Source organism: Trachemys scripta, chromosome 2, assembly GCF_013100865.1.
Source record: "Trachemys scripta elegans isolate TJP31775 chromosome 2, CAS_Tse_1.0, whole genome shotgun sequence".
Taxonomy (NCBI): Eukaryota; Metazoa; Chordata; order Testudines; family Emydidae; genus Trachemys; species Trachemys scripta.
In genome coordinates, this window is record NC_048299.1 from 38,506,396 (window position 1) to 38,527,073 (window position 20,678).

General features: G+C 41.3%; 1 protein-coding gene across 2 annotated transcripts in view; it reads right to left on the bottom strand.

Annotated features, from left to right (window-relative positions):
- Nucleotides 1–347: 347 nt before the first annotated feature.
- Nucleotides 348–20,678, bottom strand: part of LOC117872157 (macrophage mannose receptor 1-like) — a 57,413-nt gene continuing 37,082 nt past the window's right edge. Inside the window, exons 21-30 of one of the 2 annotated variants that reach the window (XM_034760336.1) lie at nt 17,818–17,932; nt 14,614–14,813; nt 13,091–13,181; nt 12,428–12,660; nt 11,240–11,405; nt 9,972–10,124; nt 7,983–8,099; nt 5,150–5,311; nt 3,084–3,125; nt 348–1,290 (exon numbers count right to left, since the gene is read on the bottom strand). In XM_034760336.1, coding sequence (XP_034616227.1) covers nt 1,067–1,290; nt 3,084–3,125; nt 5,150–5,311; nt 7,983–8,099; nt 9,972–10,124; nt 11,240–11,405; nt 12,428–12,660; nt 13,091–13,181; nt 14,614–14,813; nt 17,818–17,932 — 1,503 coding nt within the window. In that variant the 3' untranslated portion in view covers nt 348–1,066. Of the gene's footprint in view, nt 1,291–3,083; nt 3,126–5,149; nt 5,312–7,982; nt 8,100–9,971; nt 10,125–11,239; nt 11,406–12,427; nt 12,661–13,090; nt 13,182–14,613; nt 14,814–17,817; nt 17,933–20,678 lie in introns of those variants that run through there. The other variant, XM_034760337.1, reaches the window with a different exon arrangement.

The following is a 20,678-nucleotide window of genomic DNA, read 5'->3' on the forward strand; positions in this document are numbered from 1 at the left end:
TACATTTATACCCACTAGATCTTTCCCCATCCAGTTTTCAGAGCTGTTAGAAAAGACTGGTTCAGACACTGACACACTAAAGTAGGGCTAAAAGGCTCAACAGTTTGTAGCGATATCTTTGGTACTTCAAGAGGAATTCTCTACTTTTAAATTATTGCCGAAAAGTCTACTTACATGCTAGGAGGCTGAGCTAATTTGCTCTCATTAGTGACTGACAATATCTGTGAAGCGTGAAGGGCAGAAATTACCTGTTGCACAGAGAGTTCTAAAGATGAAAACAACGTCACGAAAAGACATTTTCTGTCTTTTTCAAAGAACTAAACTGAATGAAGGAAAACACATTTTCATTCTGCTTCAGCCCATTCATAACTGGGTGAGAACATTTTAATTCATATCATTTAATATGCTACAAGATTTACAAGCACAGACTACAAAACCTTTTGAGAGATTTCTGACAGGTTTCACTGTTTATACATAACAAAGTGAAAACAGCAGACTACTTATGTCTTCAGAAGTTATCTAAAAAGTGATAATATACAACATTGTTTCTTTTTAAGACTTAAGCAAAGTACAGTCCCATCAATAAAAAAAGAGCTTGACTGCTGGAGTGAAGTTTTCGGGATTATTTTCAGGATTTCAACAGAATTAGACAAATGTTTTGTTGAGTTCTTTGCAGTTTCCACAAACACAATAGTTGCATAAACTGACCATTCATTATATCTCACGGCAATCCAGTTCTGACTAGAAACCATAGTTTCTTGAATATTTGTTCACACTGGTTTGCTCCATTTTAGTAATTTTAAGTATATCCATTGTCCCATTTGAATAGCCCTTCCCATTCCTTTCGCCAAAACCTACTTTTATATGAGATCTTGAATGCTACAAGACTATAATAGGAGTAAATGCTTCTGCTAAGTACATGTATAAAAATACAGACAGTACTAAACAAAGGCTACTATTTAAACAAGAGAAATAAGCTTTGATTTAAGATTTCTTATATTCTAGTTGGCTAATTTTACCAAAATCAGGCACAAATTTTATTACACTACAGGATAACCTGTTCATTCTACTCAATACTTGGCACAGAATGCTTTGTATCACTAGTTCTTGAAACAGCATCGCTGCATTTTAAAAGTGTCTCTGCGCCTTGATCATCTCCTTGTAGTTGGTTTTGTCTCTTTTTCTTGTAGAAGAAACAGCCTGCAAGGCCAGCTCCAATAAGAATAAGAGTAGCCAGAATAACTAGTATCCAAGCTGTGAGGTGAGCAGGTGCAATAGCCTCTTCGTCTTCTGTAAATGAACACAAAACAATTGCTAAGGATCTCAGTGATTATAACAGATGGAAGCCATTGGACAATGGACCAGATTTGCTTGCTAGGTTCATCTGGGTCTCTCTCATTTAATCAATTCCCTACCATTGCAGGGTCTCAGGCCTTGGTGCACCTTGGTCCCTCCCACTCTCTGCTTCTCTCTCACAATAGTTCAGTCTTCTGAGGGCCATAATACTTAGTCTAATTCAGTTTATTGGTCTTAATGCACAGGTAACTGGGTGGAGTTCTGTAGTGGCCTGTGATGTGCAGGAGGTCAGACTAGATGATCTGTTGGTCCCTTTTGGCCTTAAACCTTATGACTGTGATTCTCAGCTGTACCCAAGATGTACTGGGCTCATGTGATGATAGAGATGTTCTTCCCGTCCTGAACCTGGAGCCAGTTCTGTGCCAATATGAGACCAGTTTAGTTTAGAGCAACCAAGGGATTGCTGGCGTGTAGCCAGGCCTTCTTTCCCACAGCTAAGTATTATGCAGTAGGCTGGAAATAAGGTGGTGTAGGAGCAAATTTGGAGATCTGGGAATCTGTTTTTTTCCTAAAAATTATATGAATAGTTTGAATTAACAGATTTTAGCCTATGGGTGGTCTATGATGTGCTCACTGTAACTATTTGTTACTTATGCCCCATGACTGTTCACTTAGGTCATATGGTATTTGTTTCTGTTCCCAGTTGGGTGACAAACTTTTTGAACAGGTGAACATATGATAAACATTCACTAACCAATAACAAATATCAGAAAGCAAGTAATGAACAATATCTTTCCAGGACAAATTTTTCAACTAAGATTCTTTTGTCCAAAAATTCATGGAAATGTGGAGATTTCTGAATATTTTCATAAATGCTTGGTGGTTTTCTAAATGCATGTGACTCATGGACAACAGGACTCCATGAACAGCAAACAGAGAGAAATCTGGCTACATATCAAATTAATCACAAATATAATCCATTTTATTCATGATTTGAACAGCTCTATCCTGAATACATAGATCCAAATCCTGATGTCCATATTGTACTCAGTCCCTGTTTCAACTCAACTCCTGTTTAAGTCAATGGGACTATGAGAATTGGATAGAACAGAGACTGAGTAAAACTGAGGGCTACACTATGTCTGAGTAAAGGGCCACGTAGAGCCATCCTGTTCCTAGGGGAGCACTGTGTAAGGAGGACCTTTTGCTCCTCATTCTCTCTAGTGCACAATCCTTTCTGAGTGGGCAAGTGGGATGAGGTTCAGTGCCATAGCGCTGCCTCATTGCAGCTGCCTTCAGGACAATCTGCATCCTGAGGCTATAGGTGGAAACATTTCCCTGAGCTCTCCTACATGTAAAGACTATGATTGTCCCTGGCCTTTGCATGAGGCATTCAAGATAGGGAAGTTCCTTGCACCCCTTCACTCAAGCACACCTATCCAAGAGCCAGACAAAATGTGACCCTGAATAAGGCCCTCAGGATTTGGCCCACAGATTTAATGAATCAGAAGGTATTATTTTAACAAAGTCACACTTTTAATGAATGAGATATGAGCTGTTAATTATTTGGAAATGCATTTTACAGTAATTTTATGTCAGAACATTTACAACCACTAATACCTAGGGGTGAGATTTTCAAAAGCTCCTAAATTACTTAGGAGCACATGTCCTGCTGATTTTCAATAGGACTTCTGCTCCAAAATCACTGAGGGGGTGAGATTTTCAAAATCACTTATGTCCGTGTGGTATTTTGGGTTTCTTGTTATTTTGCTTATAAATAGTCTTACCTTTCTTATCTGGAGGCTTCTCGGTTGGCTGAACTTCAAGAACTTTCAAAGAGAAAAATAAAACACTTATTCAACATTAGGGTGACCAGACGTCCCGATTTTATCGGGACCGTCCCGATATTTCCTTGTTTGTCCCGCGTCCCGACCGACATGCGGTCGGGACAACCGGACAAACAAGGAAATGCCCCGGAGCCTAGAGCCCGGAAGTGCTCGCACCCCTCCCCCGCTCCAACTCCGCCCCCTCCTCCCCCGATTGGCTCCCTCCCCGAATCCCCGCCTCTTCCCCGGGCTCACCATTCCCCCTCCCTCCGCAAGCGCTGGAGGGAGGCCCGGGAGACTCAGGGGAAGCGCGGGGCCTGGGTGAGTAAGAGTCCGGCCTGGCCCCGAGCAGGCAGGACTCAGTCGGGTGGTAGGGCGAGGAGGGGGACGGCCCGCGGGGCCAGGCGGCGGCTGTTGTTGTCCCCCCGGGCAGCGGGACTCGGGAGCAGCCGCTGCTGCAGCTCCCACTGCCGCGGGGGGAGGAAGCGGCCATGGCGCTCCGCGGCTGCGGCGCCTCCGAACCCCCCGAGCCGGGGCCTGCTGCGGGGACCCAGTAGCGCGCACGCTGGGCCCAGCCCCTGGCCAGTCGCGTCTGGGCTGCTGCCCAGCTGGTGCTATCCCACGGCGGCCCCGGGGCGGAGGCATCGGCAGCCCAGCCCCGTTCGTTCCCCTGCGGGACGGGGGGGCTGGGGCCTGCTGCCCCCACTCCGGGGCCGCCACGCGATAGCACCAGCTGGGCAGCAGCCCAGACGCGACGGGCCAGGGGCTGGGTCCCCGCAGCAGGCCCCGGCTCGGGAGGTTCGGGGGCGCCAGAGCCGCAGCCGCGGAGCGCCATGGCCGCTTCCTCCCCCCGCGGCAGTGGGAGCTGCAGCAGCGGCTGCTCCCGAGTCCCGCTGCCCGGGGGTGAGAACAGCCGCCGCCTGGCCCCGCGGGCCGCCCCCCTCCTCGCCCTACCACCCAACTGAGTCCTGCCTGCAAGGGACCAGGCCGGACTCTCACTACCCCGGCCCCGCGCTTCCCCTGAGGCTCCCGGGCCTCCCTCCAGCGCTTGCGGAGGAAGGGTTTTTTGGTTTTTTTTTGGCCCCCCCCCCGCGTCCCGATATTTGTCTTTGGTGATCTGGTCACCCTATTCAACATCTATAAAATCTATGCAGGGAAAAATATGAAGGACTACAATTAGCTTTGTATTCTACAATGCATTTGGTAAAGGAAATTAACAGAGATGCTAAATATGTGACAACAGCTTTACTTTTATATTTAATGTAACTGAACCACAACACTAGTTAAAAATTGTTCACTTTTATTTCTAATAACCAGCATGGACGCATGTCCCCTGGAATAGTGGTTGAAGCATGAATGGACATATGAATCTTTAGCGCATCTGACACACAAATATCTGGTGATGCTGGCTACAACAGTGCCATGAGAACGCCTGTTCTCACTTTCAGGTGACATTGTAAACAAGAAGCAGGCTACATTATCTCCTACAAATGTAAACAAACTTGTTTGTCTGAGCGACTGGCTGAACAAGAAGTAGGACTGAGTGGACTTATAGGCTCTAAAATTTTACATTGTTTTATATTTGAATGCAGTTTTTTTGGTACATAATTCTACATTTGTAAGTTCAACTTTCATGATACAGAGATTTCACTACAGTACTTGTATTAGATGAATTGAAAAATAGTATTTCTTTTGTTTTTCACAGTGCAAATATTTATACTCAAAGATAAATATAAAGTGAGCACTAGACACTTTGTATTCTGTGTTGTAATTGAAATCAATATATTTGAAAATGTAGAAAACATCCAAAAATATTTAAATAAATGGATTTCTAATATTGTTTATCCGTGCGATTAATTGCGATTAATTTTTTTAATCACTTGATAGCCCTAGTAAGTAAATATATATATATATATAGTTACACACAAAGACGCATGTCATACCACACATACATATACACAGCATATATTCACAGTATAAATATTATAATAATAAATTTAGTATATCATATTAATCATATCACTTACTCTTTGGTTTTTTACAAATAAATCCTTTTTCGGAAGAGCACAGAATATTATTCCAATACCCAGATGGTGCAGATATTTCAACACAGTGCTCTCTCTCAGTGGGCATTTTTACATTCCAGTTGACAAAATCCACTATGGTGTTGTCTAGCCACAACCATTGGTCTAAAGTCAAAAAGAATATATTAATTAGAACAAATTAGGAGAAAAGCAATGTGTCCATTGTAACTCCTTAGCTCACCAAGTGACTTTAAAAAAAAAATCAAGCAATTTACTAGTAACTAGCACCTGCTTTGTGTCATGAAGACATATCACATTGTCCTGGTATAAGTAGTTAAAACTGTCTGATAACCAACTGTCCTAGTGTTCAGGCGGTGGCGTTGTAGTCAGTCTCTGCCTGCCTTGTCATCCCAGAGGGGGCCCAAGCCATGCTGTACATAGTAGGCCTAAGTCCCTCCTGACTGCTCCTATTTCTCCTCTTGGGGTTCTGCCACTACAGAGGGGCAAGGTAGGGGGACCTGGGTCCATTAACTCTTCCTGGTCCCAACCCAGGCCCCTAGGGGGTTTGTCAAAGTGTCTGGACCAGTTATTGATCTGCCCCACATTACATTTTCCCTGGGTCATTTCCTACAGATTAGAGCACCTCTGTTTGGGGTGTGGTAGCTGGTTTAGAAGACTCCACTTGGTCTGTTAATGTTCTAATCAAAGCAGTCTCATTTAGGGCTTTCAGCTCCCGAAGAGGGGGATAGGGTATCCAGATCCCCGCTGCTACAGCAGCCTTAACAAAACTGTAGTTACTCCTGTCACAACTCTTGGCTTCAGCCTTCCTTCTTGGTGCAACCTGCAGCTCCTTTCCCGCTTTTCCTGGGCTGCAAGGGACCTTATAAATTATTCCTCCACCAAGAGCATGCCCTGTGCCTATTGAGGGGTGGGACATCCCTAGCCCAGCATTGCTCTATTCCTTAGCCTGGTTCAGTGTGGGATCTGTAAACCCCACCACATTACTACAATTTGATTTGGATGGACGGTGCTTCAGGAAAGATCAGGCCGTAATCCAGTGTTTTATGAGCTAATTACATTTCTTTGACTACAAACTAATATCTATTAACAGAAGATGTAAGAATCCCAGAGACAGAAATACTTCAACATTTGAGATGGAAAAGAACTTTTATGCATTTTATTTCTATACAGTTTTTCAAATATACATAATGCAATAAGTAACATAAAAGAAACACTGTTTCTAACTACGTATTGCTATTAACACTGTGTCAAAATAGGACAAATGAAAGGGTGCGAGACAATGGCAGGAATTAAAACTAATGGTGATAAAATAAAAAGGAGCATTTGATACCATATGTTCCCAGCTGGAGTTATTATATTAAGAAAACTATATAAGAGTAAAACAATTATACTTTTCTGTTTAAATGCATCCCTTATAGAATCTCATTTTTCATTTGCTATGTAATTATAAATCAGATTATAGCGTATACGCTGACTCATAGCTACTTCTTTACTATCAGTTTTTCAATGCTTATGGTGTCATTTACTTTCCTAACCATGTCCAGACGTCCGTTCACAATATACATTAGTGTGCCATCAGACTACTAAAAACATTGCAAACCATGATTCCTCATTAACCTCCCTAAAGGCCCTATGTACACATTGAACAAGTATGGTGACAAAAATAAACCCTGTAGCACCCAACGTGAGAGCGGCATTGGAGCTGATGGGCAATTTTCAAGACAACCCTCTGACAAGGAGTAATGTAGCGACTCCAAGGGTAGCCCCATGAACCCCAGCATACAGCTGCAGAAGTGTCAACACCTTATGATCAGTGGTATTGAAGGCAACCGACAGAACTAATAGCAGCATACGCACCTGATCACTGACCATCACTAGGCGGAGAACATTGATCATTGTAACAACTGTGGTTTTTGTTCAAATCCAGGACCATTACTAGATTTACAAGGATCAAGGAGATCTGAGGCATACAGACATTTTCTCAGTCACCTTACTCAAGCAGGGAAGGCTGGAAGCTGCTTAATGACTGGTAAAATTGCCAAAGTCAAGCAAGGATTTAATAACTGAAAAGTATATGTAGGCTTTCTTCAAATCTGTGGCATACTTTTCTTAACAGAAACACTCAAAATCCCCATCAATATTGGATACAGTGCTTCCCTCCTGGCCTGCACTAGCCAGGAAGTCTAACACACACCTTGAAGTCTGAAGTTTTCCCAACACCTCCAGTATCCTGGTGAGCAACACTAATTGGAACTCAACCAAAGAAGGCCTTGCACTTGCACTCAGAATACTGCTCTTCCAAAAAGATGGATACATCAGCCCAATTATGAACAATTTTCTTTTCAGACTATCTGGAAATGTGTCTTAATGGGAGGGATTGGAACCAGAAACCAGACAGAGATCTCTTTGGTTAAACAGCCTAGGCACAACTCAAAACAAATTTGCTGACCAAGATTTTATGGAGTCTATATCAGAGACAAAAAAAATCTCTTCTTTTCCTCTTGTATAGCAATGATGTGTGATTTCAGAAAGATTTCACAATGCAATCAGATTCACCTGAAGACACCTGTGATCTAGTAGGTCTTCCCTCACACTTCATTTCTGGTGGGTTATCTGATACCTTTGGTGGCCTCTGAGAATAAGGTCACTGTAGAGAATGTCTAGGGTCAACCCATTGACATTAGAGACTAAAAGACATATACAGTCCTACTTAAACCATCAGCAGAACAGTGCATCAAGGGATAAAATTATTCCTCAGATTTCATTTATTGACAAATATTTATTAATTTAAATATTGACAGTAAAATAAAATTACCATCCACATTTCTGTACATTCCTGTCCAAAAACCTTGTGTTTTGCTTTCAAGAGCCTGTATCCTGTGTGTCAGAAAGTTGGATTCAGCCAAATCTTCTACTGAAACCAAAGTAGCATCTGGAAAGCATTAACAAAACAAATAACCATAATCAAGGAGAGTAACTAATATAATGACCTGCCCCTTCACAACTATAATAGCAATTAATTTTATCTTTGAGACTTTTGCACAATGCCTTCTGATTGGCTGCCTCCTCCATTCCTTCCTCTGCCCCCTGGGGGAAAGCAGCTAATCATGGCAGTTGAATGTGCTGAGTCACAACTAGGTTTCTCAACACAGCAACAGCGAATGCTCCTTCCTCCTGGAGCCCACAGCCTTGAGCGTCCGTGACCAAGTTGTGGGTGTCTGGCCTGATGGCTGAAACAACAGTCTGGCCTACAGGTAGAGCTGAATGCAGCTGGGGCACAGTCCTGGAGCAAAGCCACAGGTCAGAACTGGGAGTCAGAAGCCAAAGCCTGAGTCAAAGTTGTAGTTAGAAGGGGTAACCAAGAGTTGGACACAAGAGTCTGAAGCCAAAGTTGAAGCTAGAGAGTTAACTCGAGTCACTGTCAGAAGCCAAAGGGTTAACTAGAGTCACAGTCAGGGGGACATAGTGGGGTTCTGGGGCATGGGCAAGCATAGCTGCAGGGCAGGAGCACATTGAGCAGCCACTGGACTGCTGCTGAACTTAAGTATTAGCTAGCTGACTCCTGCAGCCAATTGGGTGGCTTAGTCAGACAGCTTCCTTCAGGGCCAGCTGCGCTCACTAGGTTACTAGGATACTGGCTCCACTATTGGCTGGCCCCTGATACTGAGAGCCAGCCAGGTGGGGAGTATATGCAGATGAAGGGAAGACTCCTCAACTGTGAGAGGAAGGCCAAAACTGAACCAGCTGGGGGAGATATTGTTCCTAATTAAAAGGGGAAAGGGGACTTGTGTAACTCTCTCTCCCTACTGTCTCTGCTTTGCTTTTGCATCTCAGCATGATCTTAAGGAAATATTAAAATCTGAAGATCTGGATTTCATGTTGAGGATCAGTTTATGGAGGGGATGTTATGATGAGACTGCCTACAATGGCATATAGCAGATCTGCAACTGCTAGCAGCAAATATCTCCAGTGGCCGGTGATGGGACACTAGCTGGGGAGGGCTCTGAGTTACTACAGAGAATTCTTTCCCAGGTGTCTGGTTGCTGGGTCTTGCCCACATGCTCAGAGTCTAACTGATGGCTGTATTGGGGTTGGGAAAGAATTTTCCCCCAGGTCAGATTGGCAGAGACCCTGGGGGCGGGGGAGATTTCACTTTCCTCTGCTGCACGGGTCAAGGGTCACTTGCAGGTTTAAACTAGTGTAAATGGTGGATTGTCTGTAACTTGAAGTCTTTAAACCATGATTTGAAGACTTCAGTAACTCAACCAGAGGTTAGGGGTATTTTACAGGAGTCAGTGGGTGAGGTTCTGTGGCCTGCAATGTGCAGGAGGTCAGACTAGCTGGTCCCTTCTGGCTTTAAAGTCTATGTTGGAAAGTATACTAATTCAACAGATGATTTGAATAATCTGGAGGGGAGACAGAGTGTACTGATGAATCTGGCCCCATATGTTTAGAAGCTGTCAAAGATTCCTAAAGCATAGGATAAGTGTTTTTTTATTCTGTAATTTTATTTTAAAAATTAAATATAAATATATGTTGGGATCACAAATATTATAGTATTTGGCACATGCGTGAAATCCAGACAATGAAAATGACTATAATGAGAAAGTCAAACATATCAGCCTAGTTTCATCTCCCCAGCTGAGTGAAGAGCAAAAACAAAACAAAAAGCATAAGTGGGGAGAAGTATGCTCTATTTTTAAAATAACTCATTTTAATAAATAGGTTTTTGGCAGTTAAGGAACTTTGTAAAATGAACACTGTGTCCTTAATTAAGTCTTTGCTCTCAAGAGAAGTCACTTACCTAATCGAATACATTCCAGGGAAGCTTGGGCCCAGCTTTTCATGGCTGATGATTCAATGTAGTAGCAGTGACCATGGAAAGGAATCCAAGATCTGAGTTCTTTTGATTCAGGGCAATTTCCAGGCAGCTGTGGAGGATCAGGAGGGGCCACGACTGTGAAGAAATTATGTGGTTTGAAATCAGTACTTTTTTATGAATAACCCAAAAATTAGTCTTTAAAATTACTCAGCACACACATACCATGCTACAGGTAGCTACTACTAACTTAGAATGATGCTAGGAAAATACTGTCTCCCCCCGTCCCAGCTAAATATTGATATCGATCTAGAATTTCCATTATTACTTTATATGAGACTACCTTCAACTGGTGAAGTATTGGTGTTGCAACTGTATGCTGTATTGTCAGTTGCACTCTTTATTTAGGCACATTAAGTTTAGACACTTATATGGGATTACCACTGGTTGTCAGAATGCCATATGCTAAATATAGCTCTTAATCATGTGTGCAACTCCTATTGACATCGCTGGGCTCACTACTGTGAGTTGCATATGCAGATTAAAGCAGGTTTTTGGCCTGATGCATTGACTCAAAAGCTACTGTAAAGCAATGCCATTTATTCTGTAACCCACATCAGGAAGAGCGTGCTGTGAGGGAAAAGTACATGACCTTAAAACTTCTTCTTAAAGGTGTCATCACACAGGATTCCCACACCTGAGTCTTGTCTCCCTGCTGTGACGCTGGCCTGAATCGTACCAGCTCTTAGAATTATTACCCCTGACAGGTGGGCATGAACCTCTCCCAAGTGTTTCATTCCAACTGCTGCCAGGACACCTCCCCCTAGAGCTTTCATAATTAGTTACTGGATGGATAGTCATGATGAGTGTCCAGTGCCAATCTAACTTATGCATAACCACCAATGCAACCCATGAAAATTGCATATAACGAGGAAAATATCTTGAGGCTGGAAAGGAATGGAGGGCCAAATCTTCAGCTGGAGTAAATAAAAATAACACCTCTGAAGTCAGTGGAGCTATTCCCATTTACATCAACTGAGGCTTTAAAGTGCCAAAGCCTTCAAAGTCATGTACCACCTCATAAGTAGAATCCCAGACTCTGATGGCAGGTAGGTGGAATTCTTGAAGCACCTTTCTCTCAGGTTGTTGGGGAAAGTCACTGCTAGAGATCGGATACTAAACTAGTTAGACCTCTGGCATGATCCAGTACAGTAAGTCTTGTGTTCTTTAAATTGTTAAGTTCAGTTGCTTACCATCTGACTGTTTACAGACGGAGAAGTAGCTTTCATTACAAGATGCTGTCTTCCAGGTTCCATCAAGGTCTAGATAGACACAGGCTATTTTTTCTTTTGGTTCTCTTGTTGCCCATTTAGTATATTGGATTATCCAGTTATCAACCCATTTATAATGGCCATCTGTCTAAAAACAGTATAAATTAAGATAATATAAATGGCAATACAAAGGTACCAATATGTAATTTTAATTACACTGGCATTAGTTATTTGAGCTTTTCATCAGAAACACTCTATTTATGTCATTTTCTAATACCTGACATATCAAAATAGTGAATAAATGCCTGACACATGAGTCATGAGGAGAGTAATACTTTTTTATTATTTTTTTTAAAGCTAACAATATTTATTTAGCACTGTAAATGGGCACTGCACAGTCCAACACATGAACTGAGTTGAACAAATAGCAGAATCTCTTCCTTGCGGAGTTTTCAATGTACTGGAACAAGCAGGCACAATGTAGGATGTGACAAAATAATATAATAGGCTGGAGCTGTAACTTTACAGATGGACATTTACATGGACAGATGATTTTTCTGGAGATTTATAAAGCTGGGGAGGGCAGCACAAACTAAAAATTAATTGGGCAGCTCTTCCAAGCATAACTTATTCTAAGCATAGTTTATTTTATTGCCTATTTACATTCGGTGTTATCTTCTTAAATTATTCATTATTGTTTTGCTTGTTGAAGTAATGGTGTCCTCTAAAGCATGGTTAGAACTTTAGGTGAGTAAATGCGGGATCACTTACCAGACAGTTATCAAGAGAAGCACTTATGGACAATCCAGTCTGCCTAATCATCATTTCTTTAGATTACGATTTTAAGTAATTTTGAGGGTAAAAATTATTTGGCACTCAACGCCCTGTCTCCATGGTTCCTGATTTTAACACCGAGTGCCACCACAGTTTTTATAGCTCTCCATCTACTATTTCCCATTAGGACTTTCTCTGTGGATCCTCCTATCCATCCCATGTGCTTTATGTGGTCTTTGAGGAACTCTAACAGGAGTGCTAGAAGTCCATGCATGCTTCTGGTGAATTGAGAATATAGCTCTTACAGCACGATTACAATGAAAGCAACCAATATTTATATATTAAACATGAGAGCTTATTTTTGTATGTAATAGTACAATAATATCCAACACTTACCACATTGCTGTTAAGACCAATCCATACACGCTCTCCATACTTTAACATCTGTAGCCATAGGAATGAATGGCTGTGGATATCTAAAATACTAGCAAGTTCTGAAGATCTGTCCTTGCAATTTTTTCTTGCCACTTCCCATTTCATTTTGGAATGGATGACTGCATAGCTACTGTCACCATAACGGATAAAGCCAGAGGCTGGAATTGTTGTTGGGGAATGAAGTAATTTAGGGTCTGTAATAATTTTAAATAAATAAATTAATAAATACATACATACATAACCAAAAATCAGGTGCATGGATTTACTTTGTACTACTAATGTTTAATATCTACATTGTTGCACAAATTAAGAGGTGTAGCACTAACAATAAGTGAAAATTCTTCAGTTAAAATTAATGAAAAATTATGAATTGTTTGTGAATACAGAAAATATAGGCTGGTCCATGCTAGAAAGTTAGATCGACCCAGCTGTGGAATCTGCTATGGAATCTGTTTCAATCCTTGAGAAGAAGGAATTTTGGAGGCCTTAGAGGGTCAGAATGCCTTCCAATAGGTGATATGTTCTATGTGGAAACCCAGAATTTAATCCACAAGCAAAACTAAAAAGCCATCACGTGTTTTCAATGATTTTTTAAATTTAGAAAGCTGGTGAAATAGAACTCACTTAAATTCATTTGGCATATATAGCTTTTGTCATTTTCACAGTCTTCATCTTTCCATTTCCCTTCTTCCTTTGTCATAATGACACAGTCTCTCTAAGGGGGGAAAAAAGGAGAACATAAATTCAGAAGAAAAAGTAATCATCAGGAGACAAGTTCTCCTCCTTCTCCCACAGGTTCTGTAGATGTGCATATTACAAATGTTTCAGTCCTCCAACATTTGAAGTCTCAGTACTGTAATGTCTGTATTAATATAGCTCCTAAAAGCTGTACTGTAATGTCAGTATTAATATAGCTCCAATTTTTGGTTGGAACTTTACCAAGCTTTTACAAACTCCTCCTGGGTGTTCATAATCCCAGACAATGTTCCCTGGAATATGGAAACTGCTGTTGGTCTGGATTATTTTAGAAGCAATGTTGGCTCCTCACCACTAGGTGACACTGCAATAAATGTTTGGGAGGACAGATGGTGGCAGTTCATTTATCCTTGGTTACCTCAGCTGTTCTTCTCCACTCCTAATGGAAGGGTGTCAATGGGAGCTTGCTAGCATGGAGTCGGATTGAAGATACTACTAAATCTCATCAGAATGTTCAGCATTCATCAAATACCTCCCTTCTAAGACTGCCCCACCCCTTTCTTAGCTATTGTGAAGGAAAGAGAATGGCTATGGCCTCATTTCCTCTTCACAACTTCTGGGCTGTCTAGTGCCAGAAGTTGTAGACAGCGAGTACTTAAAAATAAAAATATTAATATGAGGAGTTCACAGATGGTTTACTCACCTGAAAAGGGGCTAAATTTGTAACAAATGTTATTTGTAAAGCATAATTCTTATCGGTAATAGGAAAGACTCCTCTAAGGATCAGGGTGATGGACTAGAATATCTATTGTATGTCTATCTAGGTCCAACTTTTGATTGTATAGAAAAAACATTAAAATGGATTTTCAGGAAAGAGGAAGAGACTGTTTGAAACTTATTTTAGTAAAATTACATACTAAAAGCAATAGTCTGTACGTGTGTTAGATGGGTACAACTGCACTTAAAGTGTTAAAAAAAATCACTTATTGTGCACCCAGGCTGTGTAGCTATTATCATATTGCAGACATAGCATGCAGCCTTGCCAATAATTAAGTTTGATTGATGCTTCCTATTACAAGACTCTATTTTCAGTTGTTTTATGCCTTTGCCAGAATTTAACCATTCAGGATGAAATTTTCCATATTGGTTGTCAGTTTCAGCCATGAACAGATTAACTATTTCTGAGACTGATGCTAGATGTTAAAATAAAATCTGGTGGCCTTTACTTTGAGGAGTTTTAATGCCTCAATGCTTTGGAGCAGGGATTTGAAATTTGGCTAGGGAAAAGCCTTTGTGCTAAGGATGTGCCTTTTGTCATCCTCTTCAAAAACTAGCCCTGTGGGAAAAATAGCATATAATTATGTAATTAAAAACTGCAGCATAATGCACATTCACAAAATGTCTCAATTACGGTTGCACAGCTCATGGCTGTTTAATGATGTTTGATTTACCTCCTCATAGTCATCGGCATCATCACCACCACCATAATGAAAATAAGAGTATGTGCGTCTGTACGTAGGTGCACCATTGGCCCAGTTTATATAAGAGACACCACTTCCATCCGTCCAAAGAAATGATAGGTCACTATTTATATCATTCAATCCAATCCATGGATCACTCATGACTTCCCTTAAATGGTAGAAGAGGAAGGCTGAAAGGAAGCAAACATTTTAAATGAAGGGAACCTCAACATGATTTTCTCCAGACAGAAAAAATGAACACATGTCCACAACTGAGGTCATGGTAAAAACATTTATCTGCAAAATCCCACCTGCTTGAAAGTAAGGGCAGGTCTATGCTATCACTTAAGTCAATCTAACTTGCATCACTCAGGGGTGTGAAAAAGACACCTCTCTGAGCGACGCAAGTTACAGTGACTGAAGCGCTGTCCATGCCTGTGTTATGTTGTCGGGAGATGCTCTCCCACTGACATAGCTTCCACCTCTCAGGGAGGGGGAGTAATTATGCTGGCTCACCCATCAGCATACAGCATCTTCACCAGACACTCTACAGTGGCGCAGCTGTGCCAGTACAGCACTTCCAGTGTACACCTAGCCTAAATGTCACATTTTATGGCTTACATATAGTGTTTGGTGATGAAATCGTAAGGAATATAAGCTACTCAAACATTAACTTATAAGAAACAAGACATTTTAATTTTAAAAACCAATGCGAAAAGGAAGGTTTTGAGTATGCTGAAATATGCCTCCTCAAAATTTTCTCTCAGTTCATATTGCCAATGTAAAAGTGGAAGGAATAAGATGCACAATGCCTTTTTAGTTTTGTTTTGAGGTTGTTGTGCAACAGCACTGAAAATAGACCTGATGACCTTTTATGAGTAATGCAGCATTATTAGAAGAGCTGGTCAAATAATTCATTTTGAATAATTTTCATAATGAATGTAACCCCCCCCCTCTTTTTTTTTTATACAGTTAACAGAAGCTTTCACAAACCTATCCCAATTTCTGCATAATTTATTACTATTCACAAAATGTTTTCAGACTGCTGCCCCTTTTTGACCTGAGCAGCTAGTCAAATTTTGGGGCCCTTGGGAGGTTCTAGTTGGAAGTAGAAATCGATGGAGTCTAGTATTCTCTTTGATGCATTTTTTTTAAAAACAAGGAATGTACAAAGTCCTGCTTCTCCAAACACAGGAGGAACCAGGAACAGTTTCTTAGTTTACAGGCCTAAGCCTCTTTAGCCAACAGATCCATACTCTCTCTGTCTCTCTCTCTAGCTTTTCCCAGGGTCACACTGTGCTCACAGCATAGGCACCAACTTCTCCTGGCGCTGGTGGGTGCTCAAACACCCCCCCCGCCCCTAGCCCTGCCCCGCCCCTTCCCGCCCCTGCCCCACCCCCATTCCAACCCCTTCCCCAAAGTCCCCACCCCAACTCTGCCCCCTCCCTGCCCCAATTGGACTCCTTCCCCAAATCCCTGCCCAAGCCCCGCCTCTTCCCCGCCTCCTCCCCTGAGCGCACCATGTTCCCGCTCCTCCCCCTCCCTCTCGGAGCTTCTTACACCGCGAAACAGCTGTTTCGCAGTGGCAAGTGCTGGGAGGAGAAGCGGGGATGCAGCATGCTCAGGGGAGAAGGTGAAGGCAGAGGCAAGGTGAGCTGGGGTGGGGAGCTTGGCTGCCGTGGGTGCAGAGCACCCACCAATTTTTCTCCATGGGTGCTCCAGCCCGGAGCACCCACAGAGTCAGTGCCTATGGCTCACACAGGACACTGCTTGGCTTCCTTGCTTTTTGCCTCTGCCACTCTTTCTGTTCTTGTCTGTTTTCAATTTGTGTATGTGTTCTCTCTCTGACACACACCCTCCCACCCTGGTCACAATACCCACTAGAACCCCCACCCTCATTGTACTAATTTCTGGGCAGACTATTATGCCTTGTTTTAGGTGTTCCCCGTTACCCGTCTCTTACAACTTTCTTAAATGATAGTTTGTACGAGATTTTAACCCAACCCATAATAAGGTTTCACCCAGCTCACAACAATACTGTGGTCTGTTTATGAACTATTAACTTCTAGTGTTCATTACTCTTGGTGTGTGATTGGTCACTTTTATTCCCTGACTGAACAACATGAAACTTTTCAGGCAGCAGAATAGTGAACAATGAATAGTGACCCACAAACTTTCTGGTGTGGATACTTGGAAGAATAATCTTTTGTTGTTAGTGAATATTTTCACACAACCTGGCAGCTATCTAAATATTCATGAATAGCAGTGAATTGAACTTTGGGGAACAGATTTCAGGGGGTAAAAAACTGAGAATCAGCTTTTTCACTAACAGAATGCGGCAGAAGGCAGAGTAATGGAAATCAGGAGGACAATGGGGGAAGCTGACTCAGGCTGTGCACTGAAGGCAGGGATCATGTGGAAAAAATAGTATGTGTATGTAAAGCCGGCAAGACCCTGGTCGTCGGCAGATGGGATCAAACCTGGGAGCTCTGAAGCCTAGTCTATGAGCCTCTACTGCATGGGCTAAAAGCCAACTGCCTGTTAGCTAAAGGTTGTAGAGCAGACTCATTTTCTCTCCATCTTTAAGTGGTCTTGGTGCCACTAGATGGGACAGAACACCCACCCAAAAGGTGTGTGGGTTACATGTATACATAATTAAAGGCTGTCTCATAATGCAGGTGCACAAGGAGGCCAAATTAAGATTGATAGATTCCAAGGTCAGAAAGAACCATTGTGATCATCTAGTCTGACTTCAGGCAACCTTAATTTTGACATTTCCTAATTTCTGAGCACCTAATGTAGTTTTTTGTATGTAATAATGAATATAAACTCTCATAGTTCAGGGTAAAAACCAGCCAATAACTGATGGGATTAGGAAGTAATTTCCTGAGGGAGCAGATTATTCCATAACTGTACACTATGAGGTTTGTGGCACTTTTCTCTGAAGCTTCTGTCACAGAGACAGTCTCAGAAACAGGACACAGGATTAGATGGACTGCTGGTCTAATCTGGTATGGCAGTTTCTATGTTCCTATGATCCCAAAGCCCATTTCTTATCATTTTTTTGTTACATTTATACAACAGGCAAAAAGAGTAGAATGTATAACTGCAGTTTTATTTTTTGCCTTCATTTATAATTGTTTTATGGGAACTGGTTGATGTTTCATTTAGTACCAAAGGGTTCACACGTTATACCTTGGACTTCTTTATTTGGTATGGAAGCCAGGTTTCCTCCTAAATTTATACAAGCCATTCGTGCCGCATGCCACGTCAATGTCTCGTTTTCACTTGAGCCAAATATTTTGAAACACTGAAAAAGAAAAATCAACTGGACATTTCATTCAATGCTGCAAACCAAATGGAAGCTGTTATATGTGAATAATACTGATTACTCACGTGCTATTTATCTTCCCATAGAAAGGAAGCAAGGATGGGAAGGCTAGGAAAGCTTTAGGATCTGTAATTTAAATTTTGCTAAACCTGAGCTGAAACCCATCATCAATTCAAACAACTTAGAGGTTTATTGTTAAAGTTCATCTTATCCCTCAGTGACAGGGAGAACATGCAGTTTTTTTTTAAAGTGCATCTCACAGAAAAACGATTGCTTTCCATCTACTATATGAAAACAATGCAATAAAATAAAACAGACATAATATTGATTATTTTTCCGCATGCAAAGCCTAAATCTGGAGAGTTCTAGTGTAACTGAAACCAACCCCAGTCAGTTTCTGCAGCTCTTAAGAGCCTTCTTCTGTTGCATCTTAGTTCTATTCTAGTATCTTATAAAATTTAAATTAAATGTGGTCTGAAGCTAAAACAGTATGAATACTAAATGCTAGAAGTTCCATTATCAGTGTGCTTTTATTTTGGCAGTCATAAATTGAGTAAAAAGTACCAATGGAGGTTTTATTTTGTAGTCATAAATTGATATTTACTAGGCAAACTCAATTAACAGGAAAGTACTGGAGGCATTCCCTGATTGTACTAGATGGAAAGTAATTTCTGATAGTCCTCTACCGAGTGTACTTCTCCTGGCACAACTAGTCTTCCCATAGTCGCCTTGTATGGCCAATCAGCTCAGGAGCAGCTTTTATGTGGGTTATGCAAGACATGTACGTGTACATACTCCCGCTGCTCACACTGTACCATGCATAAGACAGGATCCCAATTTAGCCCAAAGCGATCAGGATGATGATAGACATGTGCTGTGTTGTTAGAGCTTGCTGTGTTTTTTAAGTTACAAAAATGTAGAGGCTTTTTGTGAGAGGATACTCGGGGTTCAAATAGAGGATTGGAAGAGAGAGAGCGGATGTGAAATAGGGGAATGAGTAGAGAGAGAAGTAAACTGAAGGAGAGGAAAATAGAAAGGGAACAGGAATAAGGAGAATGGGGAGAGGAACAGGAGAAGCAAAATGGAAAACTGAAGGGTTACAGTGGTAGGAGATGGGTGAGATGAAGTGGGACCAACAACCACAATACTTAGATAACCATGTTTAAGTTCAGCACAACACATCCTACTTAACAACAATCGCAGTTTAAAGGATGTTAGGCTGGTTGGTTTAGTCACAGCCTTTAGTTCTAGATAGCCTTTGATTCTAGCCAGAATCATTAGTCTGGGATTCAGATTATTGATTAGTAAATCTCTTATCATTTAGTGATGCTGGTTTGAACCAGGTTTTTTTACAGTGATGATAGGTGCATGGTTGGATCACGCAATACTGATATATTGGTAGTTTTATTCATTGTCATAGCTGTATTATTAATTTTGAGAAAAAAATTAGTTGTATAGCATTATCAGGATGAGACTAAATACTGTAGTCTTGTTACAAAGAATTTTGGTCTCCAAATGCATCAGTTACATGAAAATATTTAATAGCCCTCTTGAATAATTTGAAAGTGTATTTGTGGTTGGGGGTGTGGGGGAGAAAAGGATACCAAACTTGTATCTATCCTATTCTCTGTTTAGAATGCAGTCATATGCAATGTCCATATTACATTCTCTGGCACTGTGGTAGAAATGAAAGCTCATACTTTGGAGCAAGGGGTGAATTTCACAACAAATTCTGTGGCTGTGGAATACACATGACACTAGCTTTATCTGCTCCCTACTGTCAGGTAATAAGCTATCCAAAAACACCGAAAGATGAGACAGTTCCTACTGTTGCAACTGTAGAGTAATTTAAAATCAAACACTTTGACCACAGCTTGATCTTTCTGCCCCTTTCACATTTCCTTCTCCTACCTCTACCACTATCAGTGAAAGTGAAATTGGGGAAAAGAGAAAAATGGGTGGTAAATGTTCGGTATACATGATGCTCTACAATGACAAATTACAATGACATAATGCTCTTTTTCCTGTATGTTTTTTTTTTGGGGGGGGGAGATGGAGGGAGGAGGGCATGCATTTCTTGGTATACAGTATAGGAAGACTTTCAATTTTATTATTTAGTAATAAATTCTTCCCACAATGCTAATGTGATATCCTTATTGTTAGAGAATTTACAGCTAGAGAAATATAACTTCTTATTGGTTATGGTCATACAGCTGCATACACTGATCTGAAATGTTTCTCATGCTGCCACTCGTAACTCTTTCTAGTGATCATTCATGCTCCTGAACTGTCTGAAATTTCACAGTTAGATCTTGTCACCTAACACTTTCAGAATACAAGACTAATACAGAGTTTGTAAAGTAGCGATTGCATTTGAGTGGAAAGAAAACAGAACATAAGAACGTTAGAACAGCTATACTGGGTCAGACCAAAGGTCCATCTAGCCCAGTATGCCAGGTGCCCCAGAGGGAATGAACAAAACAGGTGATAATAAAGTGATCCATCCCCTGTCACCTATTCCCAGCTTCTGGCAAACAGAGGCTAAGGACACCATCCCAGGAATCTGTATAAATCATCTGGTGCATCAAAGAAAAATTTCAAGCCAAAGCTATACATAAACCTATGCTGAAACCCTATCATTTTTACTCTTTCATTCTGAATCCAACCATTTGGAAAACTTTATGAAAATTAAATATTTATTGTTCAAAGTGTTCTTTCTAATTTA